Consider the following 23,936-nt stretch of genomic DNA (forward strand, 5'->3'; position numbering starts at 1 on the left):
GGTTTCTTCCTTTACCAATTTAAGGGAGTTTTTCCTTGCCACTGCTGCCTGAGTCACCTCAGACTTGCTCATTGGGGAATAAATAAATAAATAAATAAATACATACATACACACTGTGAACTTTATATATATCTTAATTTTTTACTATATGAATTATTTTTTCTCCTTATGTTTAACTTCTGTTCTATGTTTATGTTCTGTAAAGCTGCTTTGAGACGAAGCCCATTGTAAAAAGCGCTATACAAATAAACTTGAATTGAATTGAATTATTTTCCTATAACAGCATGTTCCCGAGTACGTTATAATCCTCTTATAGCAAGTCTGATCATAATTGTTTTATCAATTTATTCTTTCATTTAATGCTTCTTAACATCCATAAAACAAGTTAGCCCATGTTTTCACTAATGCTATAACAGCTGTAGTCTTTAACTCAACACTGGGTCTTTGTCTCACTCCTGAAGTCAGAAAGACATAAAAAAAAAGATCAACATTTCTTTCTCTTTATGAAAGTGATAAATGTACTGTAAAGGTATATATTATAAATATTATTTTAATTTGCATGCTCGAGAGGAAATTCACACTTCACACGGGATTCACGGCAACTTTATTTTTAAATCATGTACAAGTTTAAGAAGCACGTTCTTCATTTTCTAAAACAATTGGTTCACACAAGATGTAGCTCCGTGTAGATCTGTGTTAAAGCAGAATCCTCATGGAGGACAGTTTATCCGTCTCAGAGTCATCACGCGGTCACTTCTTTCCTCCGAGGTTTTTCAACCTGATAACAGGAGAAATGTTAGGTTTATTTTTTTCCTTCTGAATTATGTACCATAGTAGATATTAAAAATAATGCCTACAGGGAAGACCCCGGACCTCAGGAGCAGCTCGTCGTTGGACACCGACCGCGTCTTCGTTACGTCGCCGGCGTCAGAGTCGGAGTCGCCGGAGCTACTGTCCGTCTCCGCCGTCTTTTTCTTCTTCTTCTGTTTCCCTTTATGCTTGTGCTTCTTACTCTTCTTCTTATGCTGAGAGAAAAAGAGACGCGCTAAAGTGAGACGGGAGCGTGACGAGCGGAACCCGCCTCGCCGTTACCATGGAAACCGCACTCGACTCACCTTCTTGTCTTTGTGGTGTTTGTGCTCTTTCTTGGATTTGTGTCTCTCTTTGCTCCGTTTCCTTGGTTTTTCCTCCCACGAGGACGAGGGGAAGATTTGCCCTGTTAGGAAAATAAATACGTTAAAAGCTTTTTATGTTACAGATAAAACAGGAAAAGTAAGAAGCTGTAACAAAGAGCTGGCACTGAAGATTACCGTCCTAAATGTTAAATAAAAGGCTTCTAACAGACAACAATGTGAACGAGCTGTTACTATAGTAACGATAACGTATTTACATTTACAGCATTTAGCATTTTTATACAATTGCCTTGCTCAGGGGCCCATCAGTGGCAGCTTGGTGGACGTAGGAATCGAACTCACAACCTTCCGATTGGTAGCCCAACACCTTAACCACTAGGCTACCACATCCCCATATTTGAACCTGTGAACTGGTAGCTGCACTATTTTCAGAAAAAATACTAAATGGACACCTTATGACCAATCAGAATGGAGAACTCAGTAGCTAACCAGGTGGAGGTAGTCTGGGTCCGAACTCCTCGCAGTCCAGATCTGCGGTCTTGACAGAAGACGTGTCTTTTTGTTCGTCTGTGATTCGGGTTTCCGACTCTGTAAAGTAAACAAACTGTCAGAATTATGAAGTAATGTATATTAATAACTTTTAGTACAGGTGTGTGAGTTGTGTAAGGAGGTTCGTACCGGTCACGTTTGTTAAACATGATGTGGGAGGAGCCTGAGGAACAACAGGTGTGACAACAGGTATCTCTGGCTCCACCTCCTGCACCTCCTCTTCACCACTGTCTTCCTCAGAAGAAGACGAGCTCTTCTCATCCGATGAGCTGGCAAAAATGGCCTTGAACAGGTCTATGGAAGGTCTGACCTCTTCTTCCTCTGCCTCCTCCTCCTCCTCCTCCTCGTCCTCCTTCTTTATTTTCTGCTCAGCGTCAGACTCGGATACTTTAGACTGCAGTTTTTAAAAATTACAGTAATGAATTACTCAATCGTTTTTAACGGCATACAGTAAACTTCAAATTTATTGGCACCCTTCAGGGAAATGAGCAGATAAACTAAATAGCAGTGATATCTTGTGCTTAATTATACTGAGGCATTGTATAGTTAATACAATAAAAACATAATACATTGATTATGACACCGACATCTTTGTGTATTCCTGAGCGGGGTGCCAATAATTACGAAATAGTCTATGCATGCAATAATACTTCAGTATTACGCGGTTTCTCACATTGGCGCACGTTTGAATCAGCATGAAATGACCAGGTTTATAAAGTTACATACGATTTTAAAATATCTAAAAATAAATAGCTTTTAATCATTTTATAATGTAGATATTTTATTTTACATTGTAAAATTTTCCAGAAAATAGTTCTAGTACTTTATTATTTAAGATTTTTTTCTTTACAGTATAATAACATATTTAATAACATATCTATAATTTATTTTTTTTACATTTCTGAGCAGTTTATAAATTCTACACCATGAGGCATTAGGGTTAGTGTTTAGGATTTAGTGTTTAGGATTTAGGGTTTAGGTCTAGTGTTTATGTCAGGGTTTAGTGTTCAGGGGTTAGGGTTCAGTGTTTAGGGTCAGGGTTTAGGGTTAGAGTTTAGTGTTTAGGATTAAGGATTAGGGTTTAGGGTTAGAGTTTAGTGTTTAGGGTTAGGATTTAGGATTAGGGTTTAAGATTAGGGTTTAGGATTATTGTTTAGTGTTTAGGATTAAGGATTAGGGTTTAGAGTTCAGTGTTTAAACTCTAAACCCTAACCCTAATCCTAAACCCTAACCCTAATCCTTGATCCTAAACATTAAACCCTAATCCTAAACACTAGAGTTTAGGATTAAGGATTAGGGTTTAGTGTTTAGGGTTGGGGTTTAGTGTTTAGGGTTAGAGTTTAGTGTTTAGGGTTGGGGTTTAGTGTTTAGGGTTGGGGTTTAGGGTTGGGGTTTAGTGTTTAGGGCTGGGGTTTAGTGTTTAGGGTTGGGGTTTAGTGTTGGGGTTTAGTGTTGGGGTTTAGTGTTTGGGGTTGGGGTTTAGTGTTAGGGTTTAGTGTTTAGGGTTGGGGCTTAGTGTTTAGGGTTTAGTGTATAGGGTTAGGGTTTAGTGTTTAGGGTTGGGGTTTAGTGTTTAGGGTTTAGTGTTTAGGGTTAGGGTTTAGTGTTTAGGGTTGGGGTTTAGTGTTTAGGGTTGGGGTTTAGTGTTTAGGGTTTAGTGTTTAGGGTTAGGGTTTAGTGTTTAGGGTTGGGGTTTAGTGTTTAGGGTTGGGGTTTAGTGTTTAGGGTTGGGGTTTAGTGTTTAGGGTTTAGTGTTTAGGGTTAGGGTTTAGTGTTTAGGGTTGGGGTTTAGTGTTTAGGGTTTAGTGTTGGGGTTTGGTGTTTAGGGTTAGGGTTTAGTGTATAGGGTTAGGGTTTAGTGTTTAGGGTTAGGGTTTAGTGTTTAGGGTTAGGGTTTAGTGTTAGGGCCATGAGCTGGATGAGCAGGTGAAACCCAAAGCAGTTTGTCAAAAAATACAAAATTAAAAAACCTCAGCAGCAGTCATGGAGTCTGAGGGTGCTGCAGATGTTGCAGATGTTGTAGATGCTGCAGATGTTGTAGATGTTGCAGATGTTGTAGATGTGCTCGCAGTGATCGTGTGGTCTTGCTGTTGCTCAGCCTCTTTAACCTTTGACCGCCGATCAGCTACATCCCAGCGTGAGCGTTTCCCCGAGGCAGTGGGAGCGCTCCCTGAACTGGATGTGGGCGTGGCTTGAGAGACCTGTCTGTCATCCAATACAGACAGGAAGTTGAATACAGAGAACTTGTCGCGCTTCACTTTGGGGATGCCTACGATGCCCGAGCTGACGATCGAAGGAGAAACAAACAGTAAAGAAAGACAACATTATTCACTTCATCATTACAACCATCAGATATTTCTCTACTTATGGGGACCTTTGTGTGAAAAGCTTCTTTTAAAGGTTTTGCTTTTGTTAACTAAAGTTGAAATGTCAGTAGGAGGTCTTTACATGTAGAGTAAAACCTAGTGTGTGTGTGTGTGTGTGTGCATGTGTGTGTGTGTGTGTGTGTTTGTCTCACCCTGGATAAGGGTCTGGAACATTAAACCTCTTGCAGAGGAGTTTATCAGGATGCCATTCCATCGTGTCTCTGGTGAGTTTCCCAAACATTTTCATCTTCACTGCCGCCTCCTTGTCATTTATGTCGCCCTGACGACACACACACACACACACACACACACACACACACACACACACACACACACACACACACACATTTATAGACATTTTGCAAATTAACATCACAAATGTATGGAATGATGGTGAAGATTCAATTCTATATATAAAGCAGGACATACTGACCTCCTGATCTGGTGCCACCTCCACGGTGTCGTCGTCGTCCTCTTGTTTGGCTCGGGTGAAGCGGGAGGAGAGCGAGGAGTTACTCGGCTTATAGAGCACAGCGGAGCGCATGAACTCGTCTCGCTCTCGGCTTCTCTCCCACTCCGTCAAATTCGGGTCCAGACTTGAATCCAGAGCGTCTACGGAACACACAGACAAACACGGCCAGACGGACAAAATTCAGCCAGGTGTGAAGTCGTTGCGGTCTTTTTTTGTAACGCGCAAAAATAACAACGGTGATTATTAATTACGTTTGAGCTTCCGACCTCACCATGAAGTCACTGATCAGACCAGACCAGAGCGGGTAAAGAAATAAAAGTTTGTGAAACCCTTCAGTTTCTAAGCAGGTATTAGGTTTGATGTGTTCAGGAAAATAATTTACACAAACAAGTAAAATACGACTGAATGCGACTCCCACAGATCCCACGATGATGTTTCTCAGGATACGGTATTGATCATCCCTCACCTTTATTCCCCTGTTTCAGGTGGCTGATGTAGCGATCGTATCTCGCCTGCTTGGATGGGTCGTTCTCGAACGGCTTAAACGTCTGGCTGGTTTGAGCTGTGGGACTCGACCAGACGCTGAGAGCCTGTTGCTGCGTGTCCGCAGGCCGGGACGTCAGGAGCCGGACGTCTGCCTTAGCTTTAGCGACTAGGAGCTGAGCGTGATGTTGAGTCGGCGTCGTGCTGGAGCGGAAACGATCCTGTAATGTAGAGCTCTTGTCTTCTGCAGCTTTACGGATCTCACTCAACCTCTCTCTGTCCTTAACGTCCAGGAGCTCGAACACAGAGCTGGGACCTGCACGTTAAACACACACACACACACACACACACACTTCAGCGTGTAGCTAAAGGCAAAACTTCATCATTCAGTTCTCGATAAAAAAAAAAAACGCACTTAAAATTTTACAGTTATTAAACACAGCCTTTACTGTTACAGTGACTGTGTTACGGAGTTAAGTTTTAAACTGTAACCCGAGTAAAACGTTCAGATATTAATGACGAATTAACGTCAGTCCGAAATGAACAAACGAATTCGATTCGATCGTAAAGTAAATCAATACAAACAGTAAAATATCTAAAAATAAATAAATAAATAAATAAATAGATTTTCTAATAGATAATAAATGATAGATTTTCATTTTTTTCAGAATATCTGGCAGACGTCCCTTATCTCGTACGTCTGAGCGATCGGAAGTTAAGGGCCTCGCTCAGGGGCCCGACGGTGACATCTTGGTAGACCTGGGATTTAAACTCACAACCTTCTGATCAGTTGTCCAACCAAAACCACTGAGCTTCCACTTAATATATGTCTGTGTCAATCTGATGGACATGAAAGTTTTGCACTCAGTTGTACGCTAAATAAAACCTGCCCCGTTACTCGTTCACACTAAATCATACTCTCACGTGTTTAAAAGTTTGTGTACCCTGTAGGCTGGTCTCTCCCAGCATCTCTCTCCTCTGGGTGGAGTCCAGCGTGTGGCGGCTCTGCTGCGGCGCATCCTGGGATAGCCGTCCACGCGAAGCCTGCAGCACCTGAGCTACCAGCGGGCTGACGGACGACGCGTCCACCGCCGGCCGGAAATGATGAACCGGGCGGAAATCACGAGGCAGAACCGGCGGAGGAAAAACCTGGATGCACGGTTTACACTTCAGAGTCATTTCACAAGCAATTCATTTGAACGTACAGAATATAAACACACGTCATTACCGTATTCCGATAACAACACGTTTTAAACACGTACGGTTTTCGCTTCCGCAGGTTTGGGAGCTAACGTGAAACCTTCCAGGATTTTCCCCACATACGCTGCATCTCTGCTGGAATCTACATTTTAAAGAAGAAAACAAAATACAGTTCAGAAAATCTACAAAACAAAACAGCGAGGAAAAGACAAACTTACGTAACGTAATCCCGTTCTTATCGACTTTCACGGCTATTTAAAAAAAATAATAAATCGAAAAATTTCTAAACTTTATTTATTTACAGATTTCAGCTCCCTGTGTCATACAGTGAACAAATAAAAACACTTAGCTGTTAAAAAAAAGATATAAAAACATATGACATAATAAAATGTCACACGTCTGGTTCACACGTCTACTCGCCTTTCTTCTTCTGTCTGTACTGCTGAGGTGCCGTCCATCCGTAAAGCCCGTCCCCCGGCTCCTCCCCACCCAGAACGCTGTCGTAGTTAGACATGGCGTCTCTATGATAGATATCATCGTCCTCCTCCTCCATCGCTCCCACGCCGAACGCCTGCGCACACAGAAAATTTATATTTCCTTAGAATAATTTTATAAGCAAATTCAAGCATCTTTCTCAAAAAAAAAACAAACCTCACCTGTCCGGAGATCCCACCCTTACGACGTTGCCCCGCCTTCCTTCCCCCAAACAGACTCGTCCTATCGGAGTCCAGCGTGAAAAGGTTGATATGCGACGCCCCTGGACCACCCGTCAGAGCCTGCAGGGGGTCGAGACCTCGGTATCCGAGTCCATGGACGTCGTCTTTAGGGGTGAAATCCACCGGGGTCACGTCTTTGGGGGCGAAAGTCACGTTCTCGGGGGCGAACTCGTCATCATCCTTAATAAAAAGAGACAAAAAAAAAAACATGGTCTGTTTGGGGATTTGTGTACTGATAACTAGACTTTAAAAAAAAAAACACAAAACAAAGAAAAAGTCGAATGTTGATCAGAAAATACATCAAATAAACCCAAAACAATTAGATTCATTTATGTTTAAAGTCACCTCTAACTCCTCGGGTCCACTGGGTGGCAGAACACATCCATAGACCTTCACATCTGTAACAACCAAACAAACAGAAACACCAGTTTTAATAGAGTGCAAAAGTTTACATCCCCAGTGTGTGGGTTTAGCAATGAAAACATTTATTTTAATGTTTATCTTTAAAAACCAAATTCCATTCCCATAAGGCCTATTTTCTGTTTAAAATATGCATCACCTTTGGTACTTGCATGTACTCTGTATTCATTTTTAACATTTACTGTTTAAAACAAACATCTGTAACAATTGCAGGCAGCGTCACCTTCGGTTTAAATGAAGGGGTGTACAAACTTTTGCATAATAATATTCACAGCCGACGGCAGCTTCGGTTCAAATGAAGGGGTGTACAAACTTTTGCACAATAAGATTCACAGCCGGTGGCACCTTCGGTTCAAATGAAGGGGTGTACAAACTTTTGCACAATAACATTCACAGCCGGCGGCACCTTCGGTTCAAATGAAGGGGTGTACAAACTTTTGCATAATAAGATTCACAACCGTTGGCACCTTTGGTTCAAATGAAGGGGTGTACAAACTTTTGCGCAATAATATTCACAGCCGGTGGCACCTTCGGTTCAAATGAAGGGGCGTACAAACTTTTGCACTTGTGTAGAGACCATACCCGTGTCCTGTTTGCGTTGTCTCCTTTTCACTCGGGGTCCGACCCCCTGGCCGTCCTTCCATCCCATCTTCCGAAGCAGCTCCACCCCGATAGACGACCTGCAGCACACACATATATTAGCAGAGACACCACCGGGAAATACTAGGGCTGGGCGATAAAACGATAACGATATGTATCGCGATAGACACGTGAACGATATCAATAAAAAATGTGTTCGATAAAACGTACGATATTTTTTATTCTCCGTCAGAAGAAAACAGAGGTTGTGAAGAGAGTTTGGTTGCATTAAAAAGGCACTCGCTCTCCGGTAACCTAGCAACGTAGGGAGTGACACGCTAACAGCCAATTGTGTAACAGTATCAAGTTATCGTTGTCTCGTGCCGGTCTCTTCAGTTACCGGCGACTGATGAGCAGGAAATGAGCCGCAGCGAGCGAGGAAATTGTAAATAATAATTTTTGGATATTATAAGTCTGACCGAAGTCACACCAACGTCGTCTGCAAATTATGCAAGACCGTTTCTCTATGTTTATATTTAACACTTTGCACAATTTTATTACACTTTATTAAGCTTTTCTTACATTTTCTTTCATTTCTCACCTTAAATGTTAAGAGATAATAGTTAAGTGTTCATTGAGACGTTAGACTCATGTTTACATTATAATTATTGGAGGTTTCCTGGTTGTTGACATTTCTGTCTTAATAACTGAGGGGATTCTGATCAGAGGAAGGTTACGTTTAAAATAAAAATGTTTAAATGGAATATTTTTCTCTCCTGGTCCTTATTTTAAATGGGTCATAAAAAATATCGATAATTATCGATATCGACCGACACGAAACACTGATATCGTGATACGGTTTTCAGCCGTATCGCCCAGCCCTAGATAAAAACTGTGGATCGGATGTCAGAGAAATCAGATCGGATCCGGTTCTGAATGGAAACGACTGGAACTGGATTTTTGGAACTGGAACTTTCTCTACTCTGATGCAGTCTATGCGGCATCACAAAAAGAGTTCTCTCTACTTTCCCGTCACTAGTCAGAGCTACGATCAGCGCTATAAAGAGGAATACCGTGCTGGTGCGATCATCTCCTCCAACAGAGTGTCTCCTGGGATGGGAGCAGTGAGGGAGATGATTGCCCGGGCTTTGTCCCTGATCTGATCTGGCTTCCCGGAAGCGAAGTCGTCCGTGGTTGTGATCTGTTGAGGTGCGATGCCATGCTCGCTCAAATCCTGCAGAATAAAAGCTAAGTGTTAACCGTCACTGACTCATGAGTGAGAACCTCTAAACGTTTTAACCAAGCTGCTGAATTCCTTCCTTTGGTGAAGGAGTCGATGAAACAGAATTAATCACGCATGCTAACACGCACCTCTTCATCCATGAAGTCCTCGGGTCTGGCATTGTTCTTGTCTGCCTTCTGATTTCGGGATGACACGAACGTAGACGGCGCCCAACCTTTAGAGTCAACGGCAAGTTATATCAACAACCAAACTCACGTCGTAATAATTACAAATAAACTAGAAACTCTACAGAGGTTTGTTTCCTCTACAGCCGATTGCCTTCTCTGACCTTCTTTCGACCCCACGGTGTTGAAGTAGCCTGCAGAGAAGCCACCGGTGAAAGCTCCGTGAAACCGTTTGTATCGGCCTTTCTCATCCTTGACCGTCTGATCCTGCACGGGTGTCGGCTTCCTGAGAGGCTCATCTTCACGTGACGGTACAGAAAATGTTATTACTTATTAATATTATTTCCAGAAACAAGGAGAGAGAGACGTATCTACTCGTATGGAATCCCTGCCTAGCTTTATCCATGTCTCTTTCTCCACATGTCCCTCCTGAGTATGTTTCAGGTTAGAAAGGTGTGTTTTGTTGTCAAGGAAGACACAAAAAGTTCAGCTGCACTTGACGTTTTCAAAGGTTTTCATTTGCAGGGGATTTAAAATACAACGCAGAACCTTTTCTACACAAGACAGGTGAGAGACGGGGGAAGTGAAGTGCTGTGTTTTTTTTTTTTAGAGTATATTCCCCTGTCTCTAGGGCGAGAGAAGGAGAAAGTGTCCAGTGTGTGTGTCTGTCTGTGTGTATGTGTGTCTGTGTGTTAGAGAGTGTGTGTCTGTGTTAGAGAGTGTGTGTCTGTGTGTATGTGTGTCTGTGTGTTAGAGAGTGTGTGTCTGTCTGTGTGTATGTGTGTCTGTGTGTTAGAGAGTGTGTGTCTGTGTGTTAGAGAGTGTGTGTCTGTCTCTGTGTATGTGTGTCTGTGTGTTAGAGAGTGTATGTCTGTGTGTTAGAGTGTGTGTCTGTGTGTTAGAGAGTGTGTGTCTGTGTGTTAGAGAGTGTGTGTCTGTGTGTATGTGTGTCTGTGTGTTAGAGAGTGTGTGTCTGTCTGTGTGTATGTGTGTCTGTGTGTTAGAGAGTGTGTGTCTGTGTGTTAGAGAGTGTGTGTCTGTGTGTATGTGTGTCTGTGTGTTAGAGAGTGTGTGTCTGTGTGTTAGAGAGTGTGTGTCTGTCTCTGTGTATGTGTGTCTGTGTGTTAGAGAGTGTGTGTCTGTGTGTTAGAGTGTGTGTCTGTGTGTTAGAGAGTGTGTGTCTGTGTGTTAGAGAGTGTGTGTCTGTGTGTTAGGGAGTGTGTGTCTGTGTGTTAGGGAGTGTGTGTCTGTGTGTTAGAGAGTGTGTGTCTGTGTGTTAGAGTGTGTGTCTGTGTGTTAGAGAGTGTGTGTCTGTGTGTTAGAGAGTGTGTGTCTGTGTGTTAGAGAGTGTGTGTCTGTGTGTTAGGGAGTGTGTGTCTGTGTGTTAGGGAGTGTGTGTCTGTGTGTTAGGGAGTGTGTGTCTGTGTGTTAGGGAGTGTGTGTCTGTGTGTTAGGGAGTGTGTGTCTGTCTCTGTGTATGTGTGTCTGTGTGTTAGAGAGTGTGTGTCTGTGTGTTAGAGAGTGTGTGTCTGTCTCTGTGTATGTGTGTCTGTGTGTTAGAGAGTGTGTGTCTGTGTGCTAGAGTGTGTGTCTGTGTGCTAGAGTGTGTGTCTGTGTGCTAGAGTGTGTGTCTGTGTGCTAGAGAGTGTGTGTCTGTCTGTGTGTATGTATGTATATATGTATGTGTGTGTGTTAGTTAGAGAGTGAGTGTGTGTGTGTGTGTTAGAGAGTGAGTGTGCGTGTGTGTGTTAGAGAATGTGTGTGTGTGTGTGTGTGTGTGTTAGAGAATGTGTGTGTGTGTGAGACATTGTAAGGAGTCTGCAGTATAAATATAAAACATTGTCTAATCTAAATGTCCACGTATTCTTTTATCACACCATATTACAACATGCCCCGCCCACTGAGTTTCGATTGGCTAGCAATTTATGTCCATCCTATTAAACAGTCGGATTGTGTGGCGGTCGCTTATGTTAACCAATCACAGAGCAGCAGGCGGGTCTTGTTCGACTACTGGGTAGAAAAATAAACTTGATAAAAACCGACATGCGGCTTTTGAAGCTTCCGCAGCTGCACAAATAAAGGAGAGAAATTTCACACGCTTTGTTATCTGTAATATGTTGAACTATCATTAACATCTACCTTCTTCAAGAGGCTCTAAAGGAGTTCCATAAGTGACAAAATCCTCGCTCTCGCCGTCGGACGCCATGTTTATCTGCACGACGGTGGCCGCCGAGGCTCAAACTCTCCCAGAGACCAAATTAAAAAAATAAATAAATCACACTGTATCATCAGAAACCTCAAACCACCGCTTAGAAATCGGTTCTATTCGCTTTAACGTACATTATTTTTTATTATTTATACACACAATAACAATACTGTATTATAACATGCAGGTCAGTTAGATTATGTTCAGTAACGTTTTATTACTGTCGTTAACCGGCCACCAGAGGGCGCAAGTTCAAGCACCTAAAATTCCCTTAAGAAGGTAAAGCAGAAAGGGAGGAACAACAACACCCAGAACTAGCGGATGTGAGGTCAGTAGACAGGAAGCGGTGTTTGTTTACGGAAGTATTTGTTCTTATTCATCAGACTTAAGACTGATGTTTACAGTAAATAAGCTAATAAAACTAAATTAAAGACAGTATTTATTGTTACAGAAATGATCCGTAAACGGACACGAGGACCGACGCCGCCACATTTAAGGTATAGTTCTGTTTTAAACATCAAATGAACATCGTCACGATGCAAATATTCTATAAATCTGTACATTATCTAGTGTTTTATTTAATGTTTGTGTGTGAGTGAGTGTGTGTCTGTGTGTGTGTGTGTCTGTGTGAGTCTGTGTGTGTGTAGGTGTCTGTGTGTGTGTGTCTGTGTGAGTGTGTGTGTGTGTGTGTCTGTGTCTGTGTCTGTGTGTGTGTGTCTGTGTGAGTGTGTGTAGGTGTCTGTGTGAGTGTGTGTAGGTGTCTGTGTGAGTGTGTGTGTGTGTGTCTGTGTGAGTGTGTGTCTGTGTGAGTGTGTGTCTGTGTGAGTGAGTGTCTGTGTGAGTGAGTGTCTGTGTGTGTGTGTATGTGTCTGTGTGTGTGTGTATGTGTCTGTGTGTGAGTCTGGGTGTCTGTGTGAGAGTCTGGGTGTCTGTGTGAGTGTGTGTAGGTGTCTGTGTGTGTGTGTCTGTGTGAGTCTGTGTCTGAGTGTGTGTGTGTGTGTGTGTGTCTGTGTGTGTCTGTGTCTGTGTGTCTGTGTGAGTGTGTGTAGGTGTCTGTGTGTGTGTCTGTGTGAGTGTGTGTAGGTATCTGTGTGTGTGTGTGTGTGTGTGCGTGTCTGTGTGAGTGTGTGTCTGTGTGTCTGTGTGAGTGTGTGTCTGTGTGAGTGTGTGTCTGTGTGAGTGTGTGTCTGTGTGAGTGAGTGTCTGTGTGAGTGAGTGTCTGTGTGAGTGAGTGTCTGTGTGAGTGAGTGTCTGTGTGAGTGAGTGTCTGTGTGTGTGTGTATGTGTCTGTGTGTGAGTCTGGGTGTCTGTGTGAGTGTCTGTGTATGTGTCTGTGTGTGTGTCTGTATGTGTTTGTGTGTGTGTGTGTGTGTGTGTGTGTCTGTCTGTGTGTATGTGTCTCTCTGTCTGTCTGTGTGTATGTGTGTGTGTGTGTGTGTGTGTGTGTGTGTGTCCTGCAGTTCTACACTTTACTTCTTCATGTACATTTGCATTGTGAATAATTTATAACACTTTGTGTGTCTTCTCTCCTTTGGACAGCATGATAGGGAGAGAAAAAACATCTCCTCCACCTGCTCAGTCTCAGTTCCATCTGGACCTCTGGTTCTCTTTCACACTACAGAACTGGATCCTGGACTTCGGGAGGCCGATAGTGATGGTGATTAAAATGACTGTAGATGATTATTGAACTTTGCTACAATCTGTTAGTGTTTAATTCCTCAATCGTCTCTTTTAATGTCTTGGTGTGAGAATAAACCCAGAAACGTGCCTTGCAGAGACAGGAATCAAACACAGGATGAACTTTTGCAGTGCAACTTCCATAATTTGACACCAGAAGCTTTCAGAGTCTCACGTCGGTTACAGTGATCTGATCAAAACAAATTTATTGATTTGTAGTAAAAGTAAATGGGAATAAATAATTTAGAGAGATTTGTGACCTGAGACACAATCAAGACATAACTGCATTTAAAAAGCATAAAATCACGTACCTTAAATCCCTTACATATATTAAAGGCAGGGTCTCCGTTGTTTGAAAGCCAATGTCGACATTTGAAATCACCAAAACAAACACGCCCCTAACCCGAATTGGTCCCACCCCTGTATCGATAGCTCCGCCCACACATACATACGTAACCCAGGCGACTAACAGAAAGAAACGTGTCTTTATCATAGCTGAAGGGAAGAACAATACGATTGTAGATAAACAAACAAGCAAAAATGCCACACAAGCATAATGATGTAAAGGACAAAGGCATATATTAGTTCTGTGTAACAAAGCAAAACCAACGTTACTCACCTATCGAGAAGGAAAAAAGCGCCTCGGCGTCTTAAGTAAAGTCGGCCACATATTCACAGGTCGGAGTTTCCCGAGTCGATAACTCCTGAGCTAAACGCTGTTACTACACAAAACGCGGTTGTAGCTGCCTCTCTACATTACTACGATAGAAAAGAGGTGTTATTTGTGTAGTAACAGCGTTTAGCTCAGGAGTTATTGACTCGGGAAACTCCAACCTGTGAATATGTGGCCAACTTCCTGCTCCTTCAGTTCTCTCCAGCGCTGGAAAGCTGATCCTATATTAACACGTCCTACTTCTTGTCCTTATCGTAAGTCTTTCTTCTCTTTCTTTCTTTGTTTTTATCCTCCATGTCGATGTTAAAACCGCTTTCTGCTAATGTCACACATGCGCACTGAACACTCTCCGCCCATATCGACAAGACACGCCCCTTTCTGCTCATTGGCTACACGTTTGTTTTGTTTTTGTTTTGTTTGTCGCCCCGACTAATTTTTCTGAAGCATTTCTTCAAACAACGGAGACCGCACCTTTAACACACGTATTAGAAGTCAGAACTCCTAGAACAGCTAACCGAGTTAATGAGGGTCACCTGCTGGCACAATGGAGTACAAACACACAATAAAACACGAAAACGCAGATCCTCTGCAACCCTGATCTCAGCAGTGAGAGGAAGAAGCTTTTCATGGAGCGACGGCGTGATGCGGATGTCCGTGTCGTACCGTATGAAACAACTGGACCATGTGACGATCTTTACTGTAGCTGTTAATAATTTTTCCTCACAGATTATATTACCTCTAGAATGGTTTCCTTTGAACAAGCCCAGTGCTGGAGATTACTTCCACATGGCCTACAACGTCATTACACCGTTTCTGCTGCTGAAGGTATGAGACCGATGTTTACTGCATGATTAATAAAACGTAATTTAAATGAAGTCACTCGTGATGGACATGCTGTGTGTTGTAGCTGATGGAGAGAAGTCCTACAACGCTGCCTCGCACTGCCGTGTACCTGAGCATCATCACCTTCGTCATGGGCGCCAGCATCCACCTGGTGGGAGACTCGATCAACCACCGCCTGATCCTCAGCGGCTACCAGCTCCACCTGTCCGTCCGAGACAACCCCATCATGAAGGACCTGAATCCTCCCTCACTGGTGAGAGACACGTGCATGAGGAGAACACTGATCTATAATAACATCTAACGGCTCTTTGTGTCTTTTTTCTTTCGCTATATAAAATATAAAGGCTTTATTTTGTGCTCTCATTTTCAGATCGACTCCTTCGAGCTCCTTTATTACTACGATGAGCATTTAGGACACTCCATGTGGTACGTACGGGGATCTGCGTGTCTGGGTTTTACTTCTACACAACACACTTAGTCCAGCGTTTTTCACTTTAAAGGTGCGGTCTCCGTTGTTTGAGAAACGTTTCAGAAAACCGAGTCAGGACGACAAACTAAACAAAAAACAAAACTGACGTGTAGCCAATGAGCAGAAAGGGGCGGGGATTGTCAATATGGGCGGAGACAGTGTTCAGTGCGCATGTGTGACATTAGCAGAAAGCGGTTTTAACATCGACATGGAGGATAAAAACAAAGAAAGAAAGAGAAGAAAGACTTACGATAAGGACAAGAAGTAGGACGTGTTAATATAGGATCAGCTTTCCAGCGCTGGAGAGAACTGAAGGAGCAGGAAGTTGGCCACATATTCACAGGTTGGAGTTTCCCGAGTCAATAACTCCTGAGCTAAACGCTGTTACTACACAAATAACACCTCTTTTCTATCGTAGTAATGTAGAGAGGCAGCTACAACCGCGTTTTGTGTAGTAACAGCGTTTAGCTCAGGAGTCATTGACTCAAGAAACTCCGACCTGTGAATATGTGGCCGACTTTACTTAAGACGCCGAGGCGCTTTTTTCCTTCTCGATAGGTGAGTAACGTTGGTTTTGCTTTGTTACACAGAACTAATATATGCCTTTGTCCTTTACATGATTATGCTTGTGTGGCATTTTTGCTTGTTTGTTTATCTACAATCGTATTGTTCTTCCCTTCAGCTATGATAAAGACACGTTTCTTTCCGTCGTCTGGGTTACGTATGTATGTGTGGGCGGAGCTATCGATACAGGGGTGGGACCCGTTTGGGTTAGGGGCGTGTTTGTTTTGGTGATTTCAAATGTCAGCATTGGCTTTCAAACAACGGAGACCGCACCTTTAACTCTTTTTCCCAGTGCACCGGTGCACGGACTTATGGGACGTTTTCAATCAGTATAATTACACGTCTGATGTCGTGTCTGTGAGTCTGATCTAAAGTGAGTCAGGACCCTGTCGTTCTTTCAGCGTGTCTCAGAGAGCAGAAATGGGTTTGATATCATCATTTACTCTGAACATACAAACATCTGTGTTTTGATTTGGAACTTTTTGTTGAACATCACCTGTAGTAGGCTGGAGAAAAAGGGAAATACTGATAAACAGATATGCATCCATCCATCCATTTTTTTTTCTCAGATTAACTACAAATCCTTGTAAGTATTAACGCGGTCACTCTGTTACAGGTACGTCCCGTTCTTCCTCATCCTCTTCCTCTTCTTCACGGGCTGCTTCACACAATGCAAAGAGGAGAAGATGCCGCATTCGGGTTGGCTGCTCCTGGGTCCTAGTGCCCTCTATTACTGGTCAGTGTTTCACCATTCTGGTTGTTGGGAATAATCACAGGGGTGAAAGCAAATTTTTTACAGCAAACTGTTTTAAAAAGAAAAAGCATGATGCAAATCAGGAACGTTCTGGTTTCTCCGTAACATCACAAGCTTTTAGTTTTTGTTTTAGGTTAAAAGGGATAAGAAATAAAACAAGGCTGGTGAGGAAACGACCATAGTAACTGTTTAAGAGGAAGAAAACACTCGTGCTGGAACGGTGTTAATAAATATTGATGTTAATCCAAGAGGACCTGGTCATTTTAAAATGTGGATTTATTTCATTCATTCATTCATTTTCTACCGCTTATCCGAACTACCTCGGGTCACGGGGAGCCTGTGCCTATCTCAGGCATCATCGGGCATCGAGGCAGGATACACCCTGGACGGAGTGCCAACCCATCACAGGGCACACACACACTCTCATTCACACACACACACACACTACGGACAATTTTCCAGAGATGCCAATCAACCTACCATGCATGTCTTTGGACCGGGGGAGGAAACCGGAGTACCCGGAGGAAACCCCCGAGGCACGGGGAGGCGGGAATCGAACCCCCGACCCTGGAGGTGTGAGGCGAACGTGCTAACCACCGTGTCCCCCGATTTATTTATTTATTTATTTGTTTGTTTGTTTGTTTGTTTGAGTCTTGTGATTCGGCTTTAATTCCAGTCTGGATGAAATTCCTATTAAACTCCTATTACATGAAGGAATAATGTCGTATCTTGTAGGTACCTGGTGACAGAAGGACAGATTTTCGTGCTGTACATCTTCACGTTCTTCGCCATGGCTGCCACAGTAATGCGGCAGAAACGAAAAGGCTACGTGTTGGACAGTAACGGCCGCTTCCTGCTTTACAACTTCATCATCACGCTGGTCCTGGTGATCGTTTGGGTCGTCTATCTGTGGAACGATGCTGTCCTGCGCAAGAAATACCCCGGGATCATCTACGTACCAGAACCGTGGTCTTATTACACGTTGCACATTAAGGGCAGTTAGTGGGAGGTAACAGGAAGTCGGTTCAACGACCGTAACGTATTCAACGGAAATCTTCGGTTCTAGTCCACGTTAAAGGACCAGTAAGCAGTGTTTGTAATGTTTTGCTATGCTCAGATTCAGATCAGCCAATCGCACGCGTCCGTGAGCTCACGCAGACAGAACAGATTCATCTCCACTACCAGATCGGCTTCATTTAAGAAACGATATATATTAAAAAAAAAAGTCAGATTAAAGGTTTAGTCATTTGAAAATATTATTATTACCTTACATCAGATAGAATGTTACTTATCGCCGCTTTAAACCCTGCAGGTGCTTTAATTCCAGCAGGTGATTCATTTGTCCTAAAGATGGAGTTACTCATATTGCTATACTAAAAAGATGAAAAGATGTGAACTCCATGTGATCTTTTGCATCTATACATCTGTTTGACTGTATATTTATAATCACACCCTCCAGTGTCACCCAGATGAGGATGAGGATGAGGTTCCCCTTTGAGTCTGGTTCCTCTCAAGGTTTCTTCCTTTACCATCAAAAGCCCTATTCGGACGGGATTAGTTTGACGTGGGGACGTGGGGGGTAAAGTAATTATTACCAGAGCTTCTCTGTGATTTTAGTCCCGTCCGAATGCGCCATCTCGGTAATCATTACGGACGATGTCAGTAAAGATTACGGCGACTTTTACCTTCTGTAAAAAGGTCCGGAAAAATTACCTCAGGTAATACTGATCCCGTCCGAAAAGACCCGCTGTAAATACGTACGGTGAAATTCCGTCATTTCCTGGTTAAAAGTAGCTTTTGGCGCGTTTTGCAAGCATGGAGGCGCTCGAAACAGGAAGCAACGTCATACGCACATGACGACGAGGAGGTTACTGTGGTGCATAAAGCGAGTCACCCCTCCCACTTCTGCTAGTTTTACTGAGATGTCTTGTCCCATGCAAATTGGACAATTAATATTACAGACGTCCTGAGGTAAAATCGCATTACTCCACGTCCCCACGTAGAACTAATCCCGTCCGAATAAGGCTTTAGGGAGTTTTTCCTCCCCACAGTCACCTGAGTCACCTCAGACTTGCTCATTAGGGATAAATACAAACACATTGTGAACTAAATCTATCTAATATTCATCTTGACTTTTGTATCCTATTAATCTTTAGATTATTCTTTATAATAACCTTCTGTTCTCTGTTTATGTTCCGTAAAGCCGCTTTGAGACGACGACGTCACTTGTACAAAGCGAAATACAAATAAACTCGAATCGAATTGAATTGAGAAACTCCATCTTTAGGACGAACGAATCACCTGCCGATTCATTCGGATTTTTAAACAGCAAACCTTTAAAGTGAGCATTCGATATTTTTGAAACATTCTTGTCATTTCTACTGGACATTTTACACACCAGCGATAATCAATAAGGAACATCAGCACTTGTGTTTGTGTGGTTTAGTGTTTAATGTAGATTATTGTTGTGTTGTTATGTCCTGAAATCTGCCTTTTGTTTTACATTCTTTATTACACACACACACACACACACACACACACACACACACACACACACACACACACGCACGCACACACACGCGCACACACACACACACACATACACACGAACACACATGCACACACGCGCACACGCGCACACACACACATGCACACACACACACACACACGCACACACACACACATGCACACACACACACACATATGCACACACATACACACACACACACGCACACACGCACACGCACACACACACACGCACACACACATACATACTGTACACACACACGCGCGCACACACACAGAGACACACACACACACATACTGTACACACACGCACACGCACACACACACACAAAACACACACATACTGTAGACACACACACAAATACACACACACGCACAGACACATACACACACATACATACACACACTTACACACACAGACACACGTTCTGCAATTTCTGGAGCACGCTCCCAAGAATTTCACTCTGGCACATGTGTTGTGGTGATGTGACAATAAAACTGACTTCACACACACACACACACACACACAGATGTGCACGCACACATATACACACACACACACACACACACAGATGTGCGCGCACACATACACATACACACACACACACACACACACACACGCACAGACACACACACACACATACACAAAGATAAATGTCGTCCTCCACATTTAAGCCGACACAACAACCAATACACTCCGGTGGAGGTTCAAGAAAAATAACCTGGTTGCAAAAGTATTCACACCCTTCAACAAAGGGTCACTATTATCACATTATATATATATTTTTGTGTGTGTGTAAAATATCCATTGTATTACATTAAGAGTTTGTTTTTATTCTGATGTTACCGAAGCTTGTATTTGTATAAATGAAACTCGGACTGAAAAAAAAAACGATCTTGAACATATGAAGTAACGTGTCGCGTTTCCTGTATTTGTTAATAATTAAAGTACGAGTTCAAAACCGTAAAAGACGAGCCGCGTGCCGTGTGTCATTTGTCTCCTGTCGATAAAATAAACGCCGTGGAGCCGAGGTGGTGTCGTATAATGCCGTTTCCATGGCGACAAGGCTATCGGTTTCGTCACGAGCTCCTGGACTTTAGATCGTGTTCGCAGGTCTGATCCAGGAAGTCACCTGCCTCCGTACGGACGACACACGATGGTAACGACGCGTAAAGACGTTTTGTAGAATACAATGCTACACTAGATTTAGCTTTTACACAGATTACTGAATTGTTTGTTTGTTTGTTTGTTTGTTTGTTTGTTTCCTTACCCAGGCTAAGTTTCTGTCTCAGACTCAGATTAACGGTATCGTATTAACATTTCTACACTATGACTAACAGGCCTGAGATCATTTCTAATGAATTCTATACAGTATACGATACTAATACGCTGTAGTGTACGTCTGGACCGCACTGCGATTGTGAAGCTTATTTAATTGAAGTTCTTGTGTTTTTTGTTTTGTCTCCTAGAATTTAAAGAATGCTTCTCGCTCTACGATAAAAAGCGTAAAGGGAAAATCGAAGCCAAGGATCTGATCACTGTGATGCGGTCTTTAGGAACGAGTCCCACTTTCGGCGAAGTGGACCGACATCTACAGGTCCATAAAATAGGTAGAGTCTCTCCTGCAGCATCCATACTGTATATAACACTGTAATAATCCCTGAGTTAGAGTTAGTTGGTGAAAATAGTTAGTGCACCTTCTTGCTTTAAAGAAAGAGTCTTGTCCGATCTTAAAAAGTCGACCGGGATGTTTAGAAAGACTCGGATCGTCCCTTCGTTTAGATTTCGTGTGCAGTGGTACGTTTTTAATTTCGACCGTCGTTTTCGTCATCGCCGTAATCGTCGTAAAATGGTCCGAAGCGTACATGAAGATATCGATCGTAGAAGGAAATAATATCGGATAAGAATGTTATCTCCTCTGAGAAAGGTCAGTATAAAGGTCAGGGGGAAGTCGTGGCCTAACGGTTAGAGAGTTTGACTCCTATCCCGTAAGGTTGTGGGTTCGAGTCTCGGGCCGGCGATACCACGACTGAGGTGCCCTTGAGGGAGGCATCGAACCCCCCCAACTGCTTCCCGGGCACCGCAGCATAAATGGCTCCGGGTGTGTGTGTGTGTGTGTGTGTGTGTGTGTGTGTGTGTGTGTGTTCACTGCTGTGTGTGTGTGCACTTTGGATGGACGAATTCTGAGTACGGGTCACCGTACTTAGCCGTACGTCACTGTCACTTTATTTCCTGGTGTCATCTGGATGATCGCTGCGTTCCTGATCAACTCCTCTCAGTCTGCTTGAGGATTTAAGCTTGTTTGAGAAAATGTGAGACTTTTCACGACCGAAGTCGTTATGCACCGTAATGAAGCCTGTTCAATTAAATGAACTAGAGTAGGAAACTTTTTACAAAGCTCCCTTTTATCGTCAAAGAAAAAGGAAAAAAAAAAAAAACACGAGTCATTAAATAGCTGCGTCGATTCTGAACATTAGAACCTGCTTTTTAATAAAACTGTCATTATATTTAAGTTGAACCTTATTTATTTGAGAACTAACGTTAATAAGAGTGACTTTACATCACCGTGACTAAATGAGAAAATCAAAGACGTCCAGGAACCGACTCTAAACTAAACTGAAGTGAGTCGACGGAGTCAGCTTGCTATGAATAAAGACTTAGTTGTCGTGATGTTGTAGCAGGTTTCGGTCAGAAACACCGGGTAATAATTAATTCCTAGGAATCTAGAATGGGGTGTACAAACTTTTGCGTCATTATTCGAATGCTCGACGCAAACCTTGAATCTTCTAACCTGTAATGTTTCAGATAAAATGGGCGAGTTGGACTTCTCTACCTTCCTGACCATCATGCACAGACAGATGCAGCAGGAAGACCCCAAGACGGAGATCCTGGAGGCCATGCGCATGACGGACAAGCAGAAGAAGGGCTACATCATGGCGTCGGAGCTCCGCGCCAAACTCACAGGCCTGGGAGAGAAACTCACCGATAAAGAAGGTACGGATAAAGACGAGTCAGTCGTACCGGGGCTCTGTGTTACGGGAAGGACGTGTTTCTGTGGAGGAAACGTGTTCAGAGAGTCTCGTAAAGTCAGCAGATAGAAGAGCAGACCGGTCGAAATCATTTACGTCTTTTGTGTGTTGTATTTTCAGTCGACCAGCTGTTTAAGGAGGCGAACGTCGGCCCTGACGGCCGGATTCACTACGAGGAGTTTACCAGGATGGTCACTCTGCCTCAGGCCGACTACTGAAGCGCCGAACAGGAAGTGCCTGGAGTTATCAGTGCGTGTTTGTTCTGCGTCAGTCAGTAAACGTGCTGTAATTGACTTTTCTAATAAATCGACAGTAATTTAAAAAAAAAATATATATATATATTGGTAATATTTGGTATTAATTAAAAAAAATCCAGACTTTGTCTTTCAAGTTTCTTCTGAATTCATTCATTCATTCCCTACCGCTTATCCGAACTTCTCGGGTCACAGGGAGCCTGTGCCTATCTCAGGCGTCATCGGGCATCGAGGCAGGATACACCCTGGACGGAGTGACAACCCATCACAGGGCACACACACACACTCTTATTCACTCACACACACACACACACACTACAGATAATTTTCCAGAGATGCCAATCAACCTACCATGCATGTCTTTGGACCGGGGGAGGAAACCGGAGTACCCGGAGGAAACCCCCGAGGCACGGGGAGAACATGCAAACTCCACACACACAAGGCGGAGGTGGGAATTGAACCCCGGATGTGTGAGGCGAACGTGCTAACCGCTAAGCCACCGTGCCTCCCTTCTTGTATCTAGTATTAGACGACTGTCAAATAAATCTTAAATTATTAGGTCCGTTTCTAGACATTTACCAGAAAGTCTAAGTTCAAGTTTTTGGAAGTGTTTCATTTGTCTTATGACAACCATTTATTTATAGAAAGTAAAATGACCTGCAACAGAGAGACAGCATTGAGCTTGAAATCAAATCAGTAAAAATGACTAGAAATGTATAAGTTCAACACTCCTGAAGTTTATTTCTCTCGTTACCCTCGAGACAGAAATAAGTCTAGTGTCTATTCTAAGTGAGTCTAGTATTAAACAACTGTCTTAGAGCTGCTATAAGCAAACGGGCACCGACTTGTTTCATTACGTGTAACAATAAATGGATAAAAAAAAAATTTAAAAAAAGAGGTCGTTCTCTGACAAAAATTGCTTAAACGCTTCCTATATTCCTTAGATATTCAAAATGACTAAATATTATACTGCTTTGATGACGTTGGCCGCGTTCCAAAATATTTCCAGAACGTTCTGTAAAATCCAGCGAGTGCCTTTAACTTCCTCAAAAACACACGATCAAAGACCGTTATTTACACGTTAGCAAATCCGAAAACAAATGAAAAAATCCGAAAACAAATGAAAAAAAATCTCAAAACAAATGAACAAAATTGTTTAAAAAATGAACAAATCCGAAAACAAATTAAAAAATCCGAAAACAAATGAAAAAAAATCTCAAAACAAATCGACAAAATTGTTTAAAAAATGAACAAATCCGAAAAGAAATAAAAAAAATCCGAAAACAAATGAAAAAAAATCTCAAAACAAATCGACAAAATTGTTTAAAAAATGAACAAATCCGAAAAGAAATAAAAAAAATCCGAAAACAAATGAAAAAAAATCTCAAAACAAATCGACAAAATTGTTTAAAAAATGAACAAATCCGAAAACAAATGAAAAAATCCGAAAACAAATTAACAAAATTGTTTAAAAAATTAACAAATCCGAAAAGAAATAAAAAAAAATCCGAAAACAAATTAAAAAATCTGAAAACAAATATAAAAAAATCTGAAAACAAATAAAAAAATCCGAAAACAAATGAACAAATCTGTTTAAAAAAATTAACAAACCCGA

General features: G+C 42.5%; 3 protein-coding genes across 6 annotated transcripts; 2 read left to right on the top strand and 1 right to left on the bottom strand.

Annotated features, from left to right (window-relative positions):
* Positions 1–587: 587 nt before the first annotated feature.
* gpatch1 (G patch domain containing 1) lies at positions 588–11,600 on the bottom strand. Of its 2 annotated transcripts, none has more exons than XM_027174245.2 (19): positions 11,465–11,600; positions 9,490–9,624; positions 9,290–9,375; positions 8,992–9,152; positions 7,922–8,019; positions 7,265–7,317; positions 6,860–7,099; positions 6,624–6,774; positions 6,266–6,345; positions 5,948–6,152; positions 4,987–5,319; positions 4,482–4,660; positions 4,201–4,328; positions 3,653–3,965; positions 1,812–2,076; positions 1,623–1,721; positions 1,116–1,216; positions 874–1,025; positions 588–778 (listed from the first exon to the last, which is right to left on the bottom strand). In XM_027174245.2, exons 1-19 carry the CDS (start codon positions 11,529–11,531, stop codon positions 751–753), a joined length of 2,874 nt encoding a protein of 957 aa, XP_027030046.2. In that variant the 5' UTR covers positions 11,532–11,600; the 3' UTR covers positions 588–750. The 2 variants fall into 2 exon arrangements, with proteins under 2 accessions (XP_027030046.2, XP_027030045.2); XM_027174244.2 differs by having other exon boundaries at positions 858–1,025.
* A 117-nt stretch (positions 11,601–11,717) lies between these two features.
* cln6a (CLN6 transmembrane ER protein a) lies at positions 11,718–18,002 on the top strand. 2 transcript variants are annotated; one of them, XM_027174247.2, is made up of 8 exons: positions 11,718–11,859; positions 11,983–12,028; positions 13,071–13,188; positions 14,608–14,706; positions 14,789–14,977; positions 15,095–15,150; positions 16,374–16,493; positions 17,247–18,002. In XM_027174247.2, exons 2-8 carry the CDS (start codon positions 11,985–11,987, stop codon positions 17,512–17,514), a joined length of 894 nt encoding a protein of 297 aa, XP_027030048.1. In that variant the 5' UTR covers positions 11,718–11,859; positions 11,983–11,984; the 3' UTR covers positions 17,515–18,002. The 2 variants fall into 2 exon arrangements, with proteins under 2 accessions (XP_027030048.1, XP_027030047.1); XM_027174246.2 differs by lacking the exon at positions 11,718–11,859 and having other exon boundaries at positions 11,873–12,028.
* A 1,562-nt stretch (positions 18,003–19,564) lies between these two features.
* Positions 19,565–22,457, top strand: calml4a (calmodulin-like 4a). 2 transcript variants are annotated; one of them, XM_027174210.2, is made up of 5 exons: positions 19,572–20,197; positions 20,313–20,343; positions 20,508–20,648; positions 21,844–22,032; positions 22,188–22,457. In XM_027174210.2, exons 1-5 carry the CDS (start codon positions 20,195–20,197, stop codon positions 22,283–22,285), a joined length of 462 nt encoding a protein of 153 aa, XP_027030011.1. In that variant the 5' UTR covers positions 19,572–20,194; the 3' UTR covers positions 22,286–22,457. The 2 variants fall into 2 exon arrangements, with proteins under 2 accessions (XP_047667456.1, XP_027030011.1); XM_047811500.1 differs by lacking the exons at positions 20,313–20,343; positions 20,508–20,648 and having other exon boundaries at positions 19,565–20,197.
* Positions 22,458–23,936: the final 1,479 nt, after the last annotated feature.

Source organism: Tachysurus fulvidraco, chromosome 1 (assembly GCF_022655615.1).
Source record: "Tachysurus fulvidraco isolate hzauxx_2018 chromosome 1, HZAU_PFXX_2.0, whole genome shotgun sequence".
Classification (NCBI taxonomy): Eukaryota; Metazoa; Chordata; class Actinopteri; order Siluriformes; family Bagridae; genus Tachysurus; species Tachysurus fulvidraco.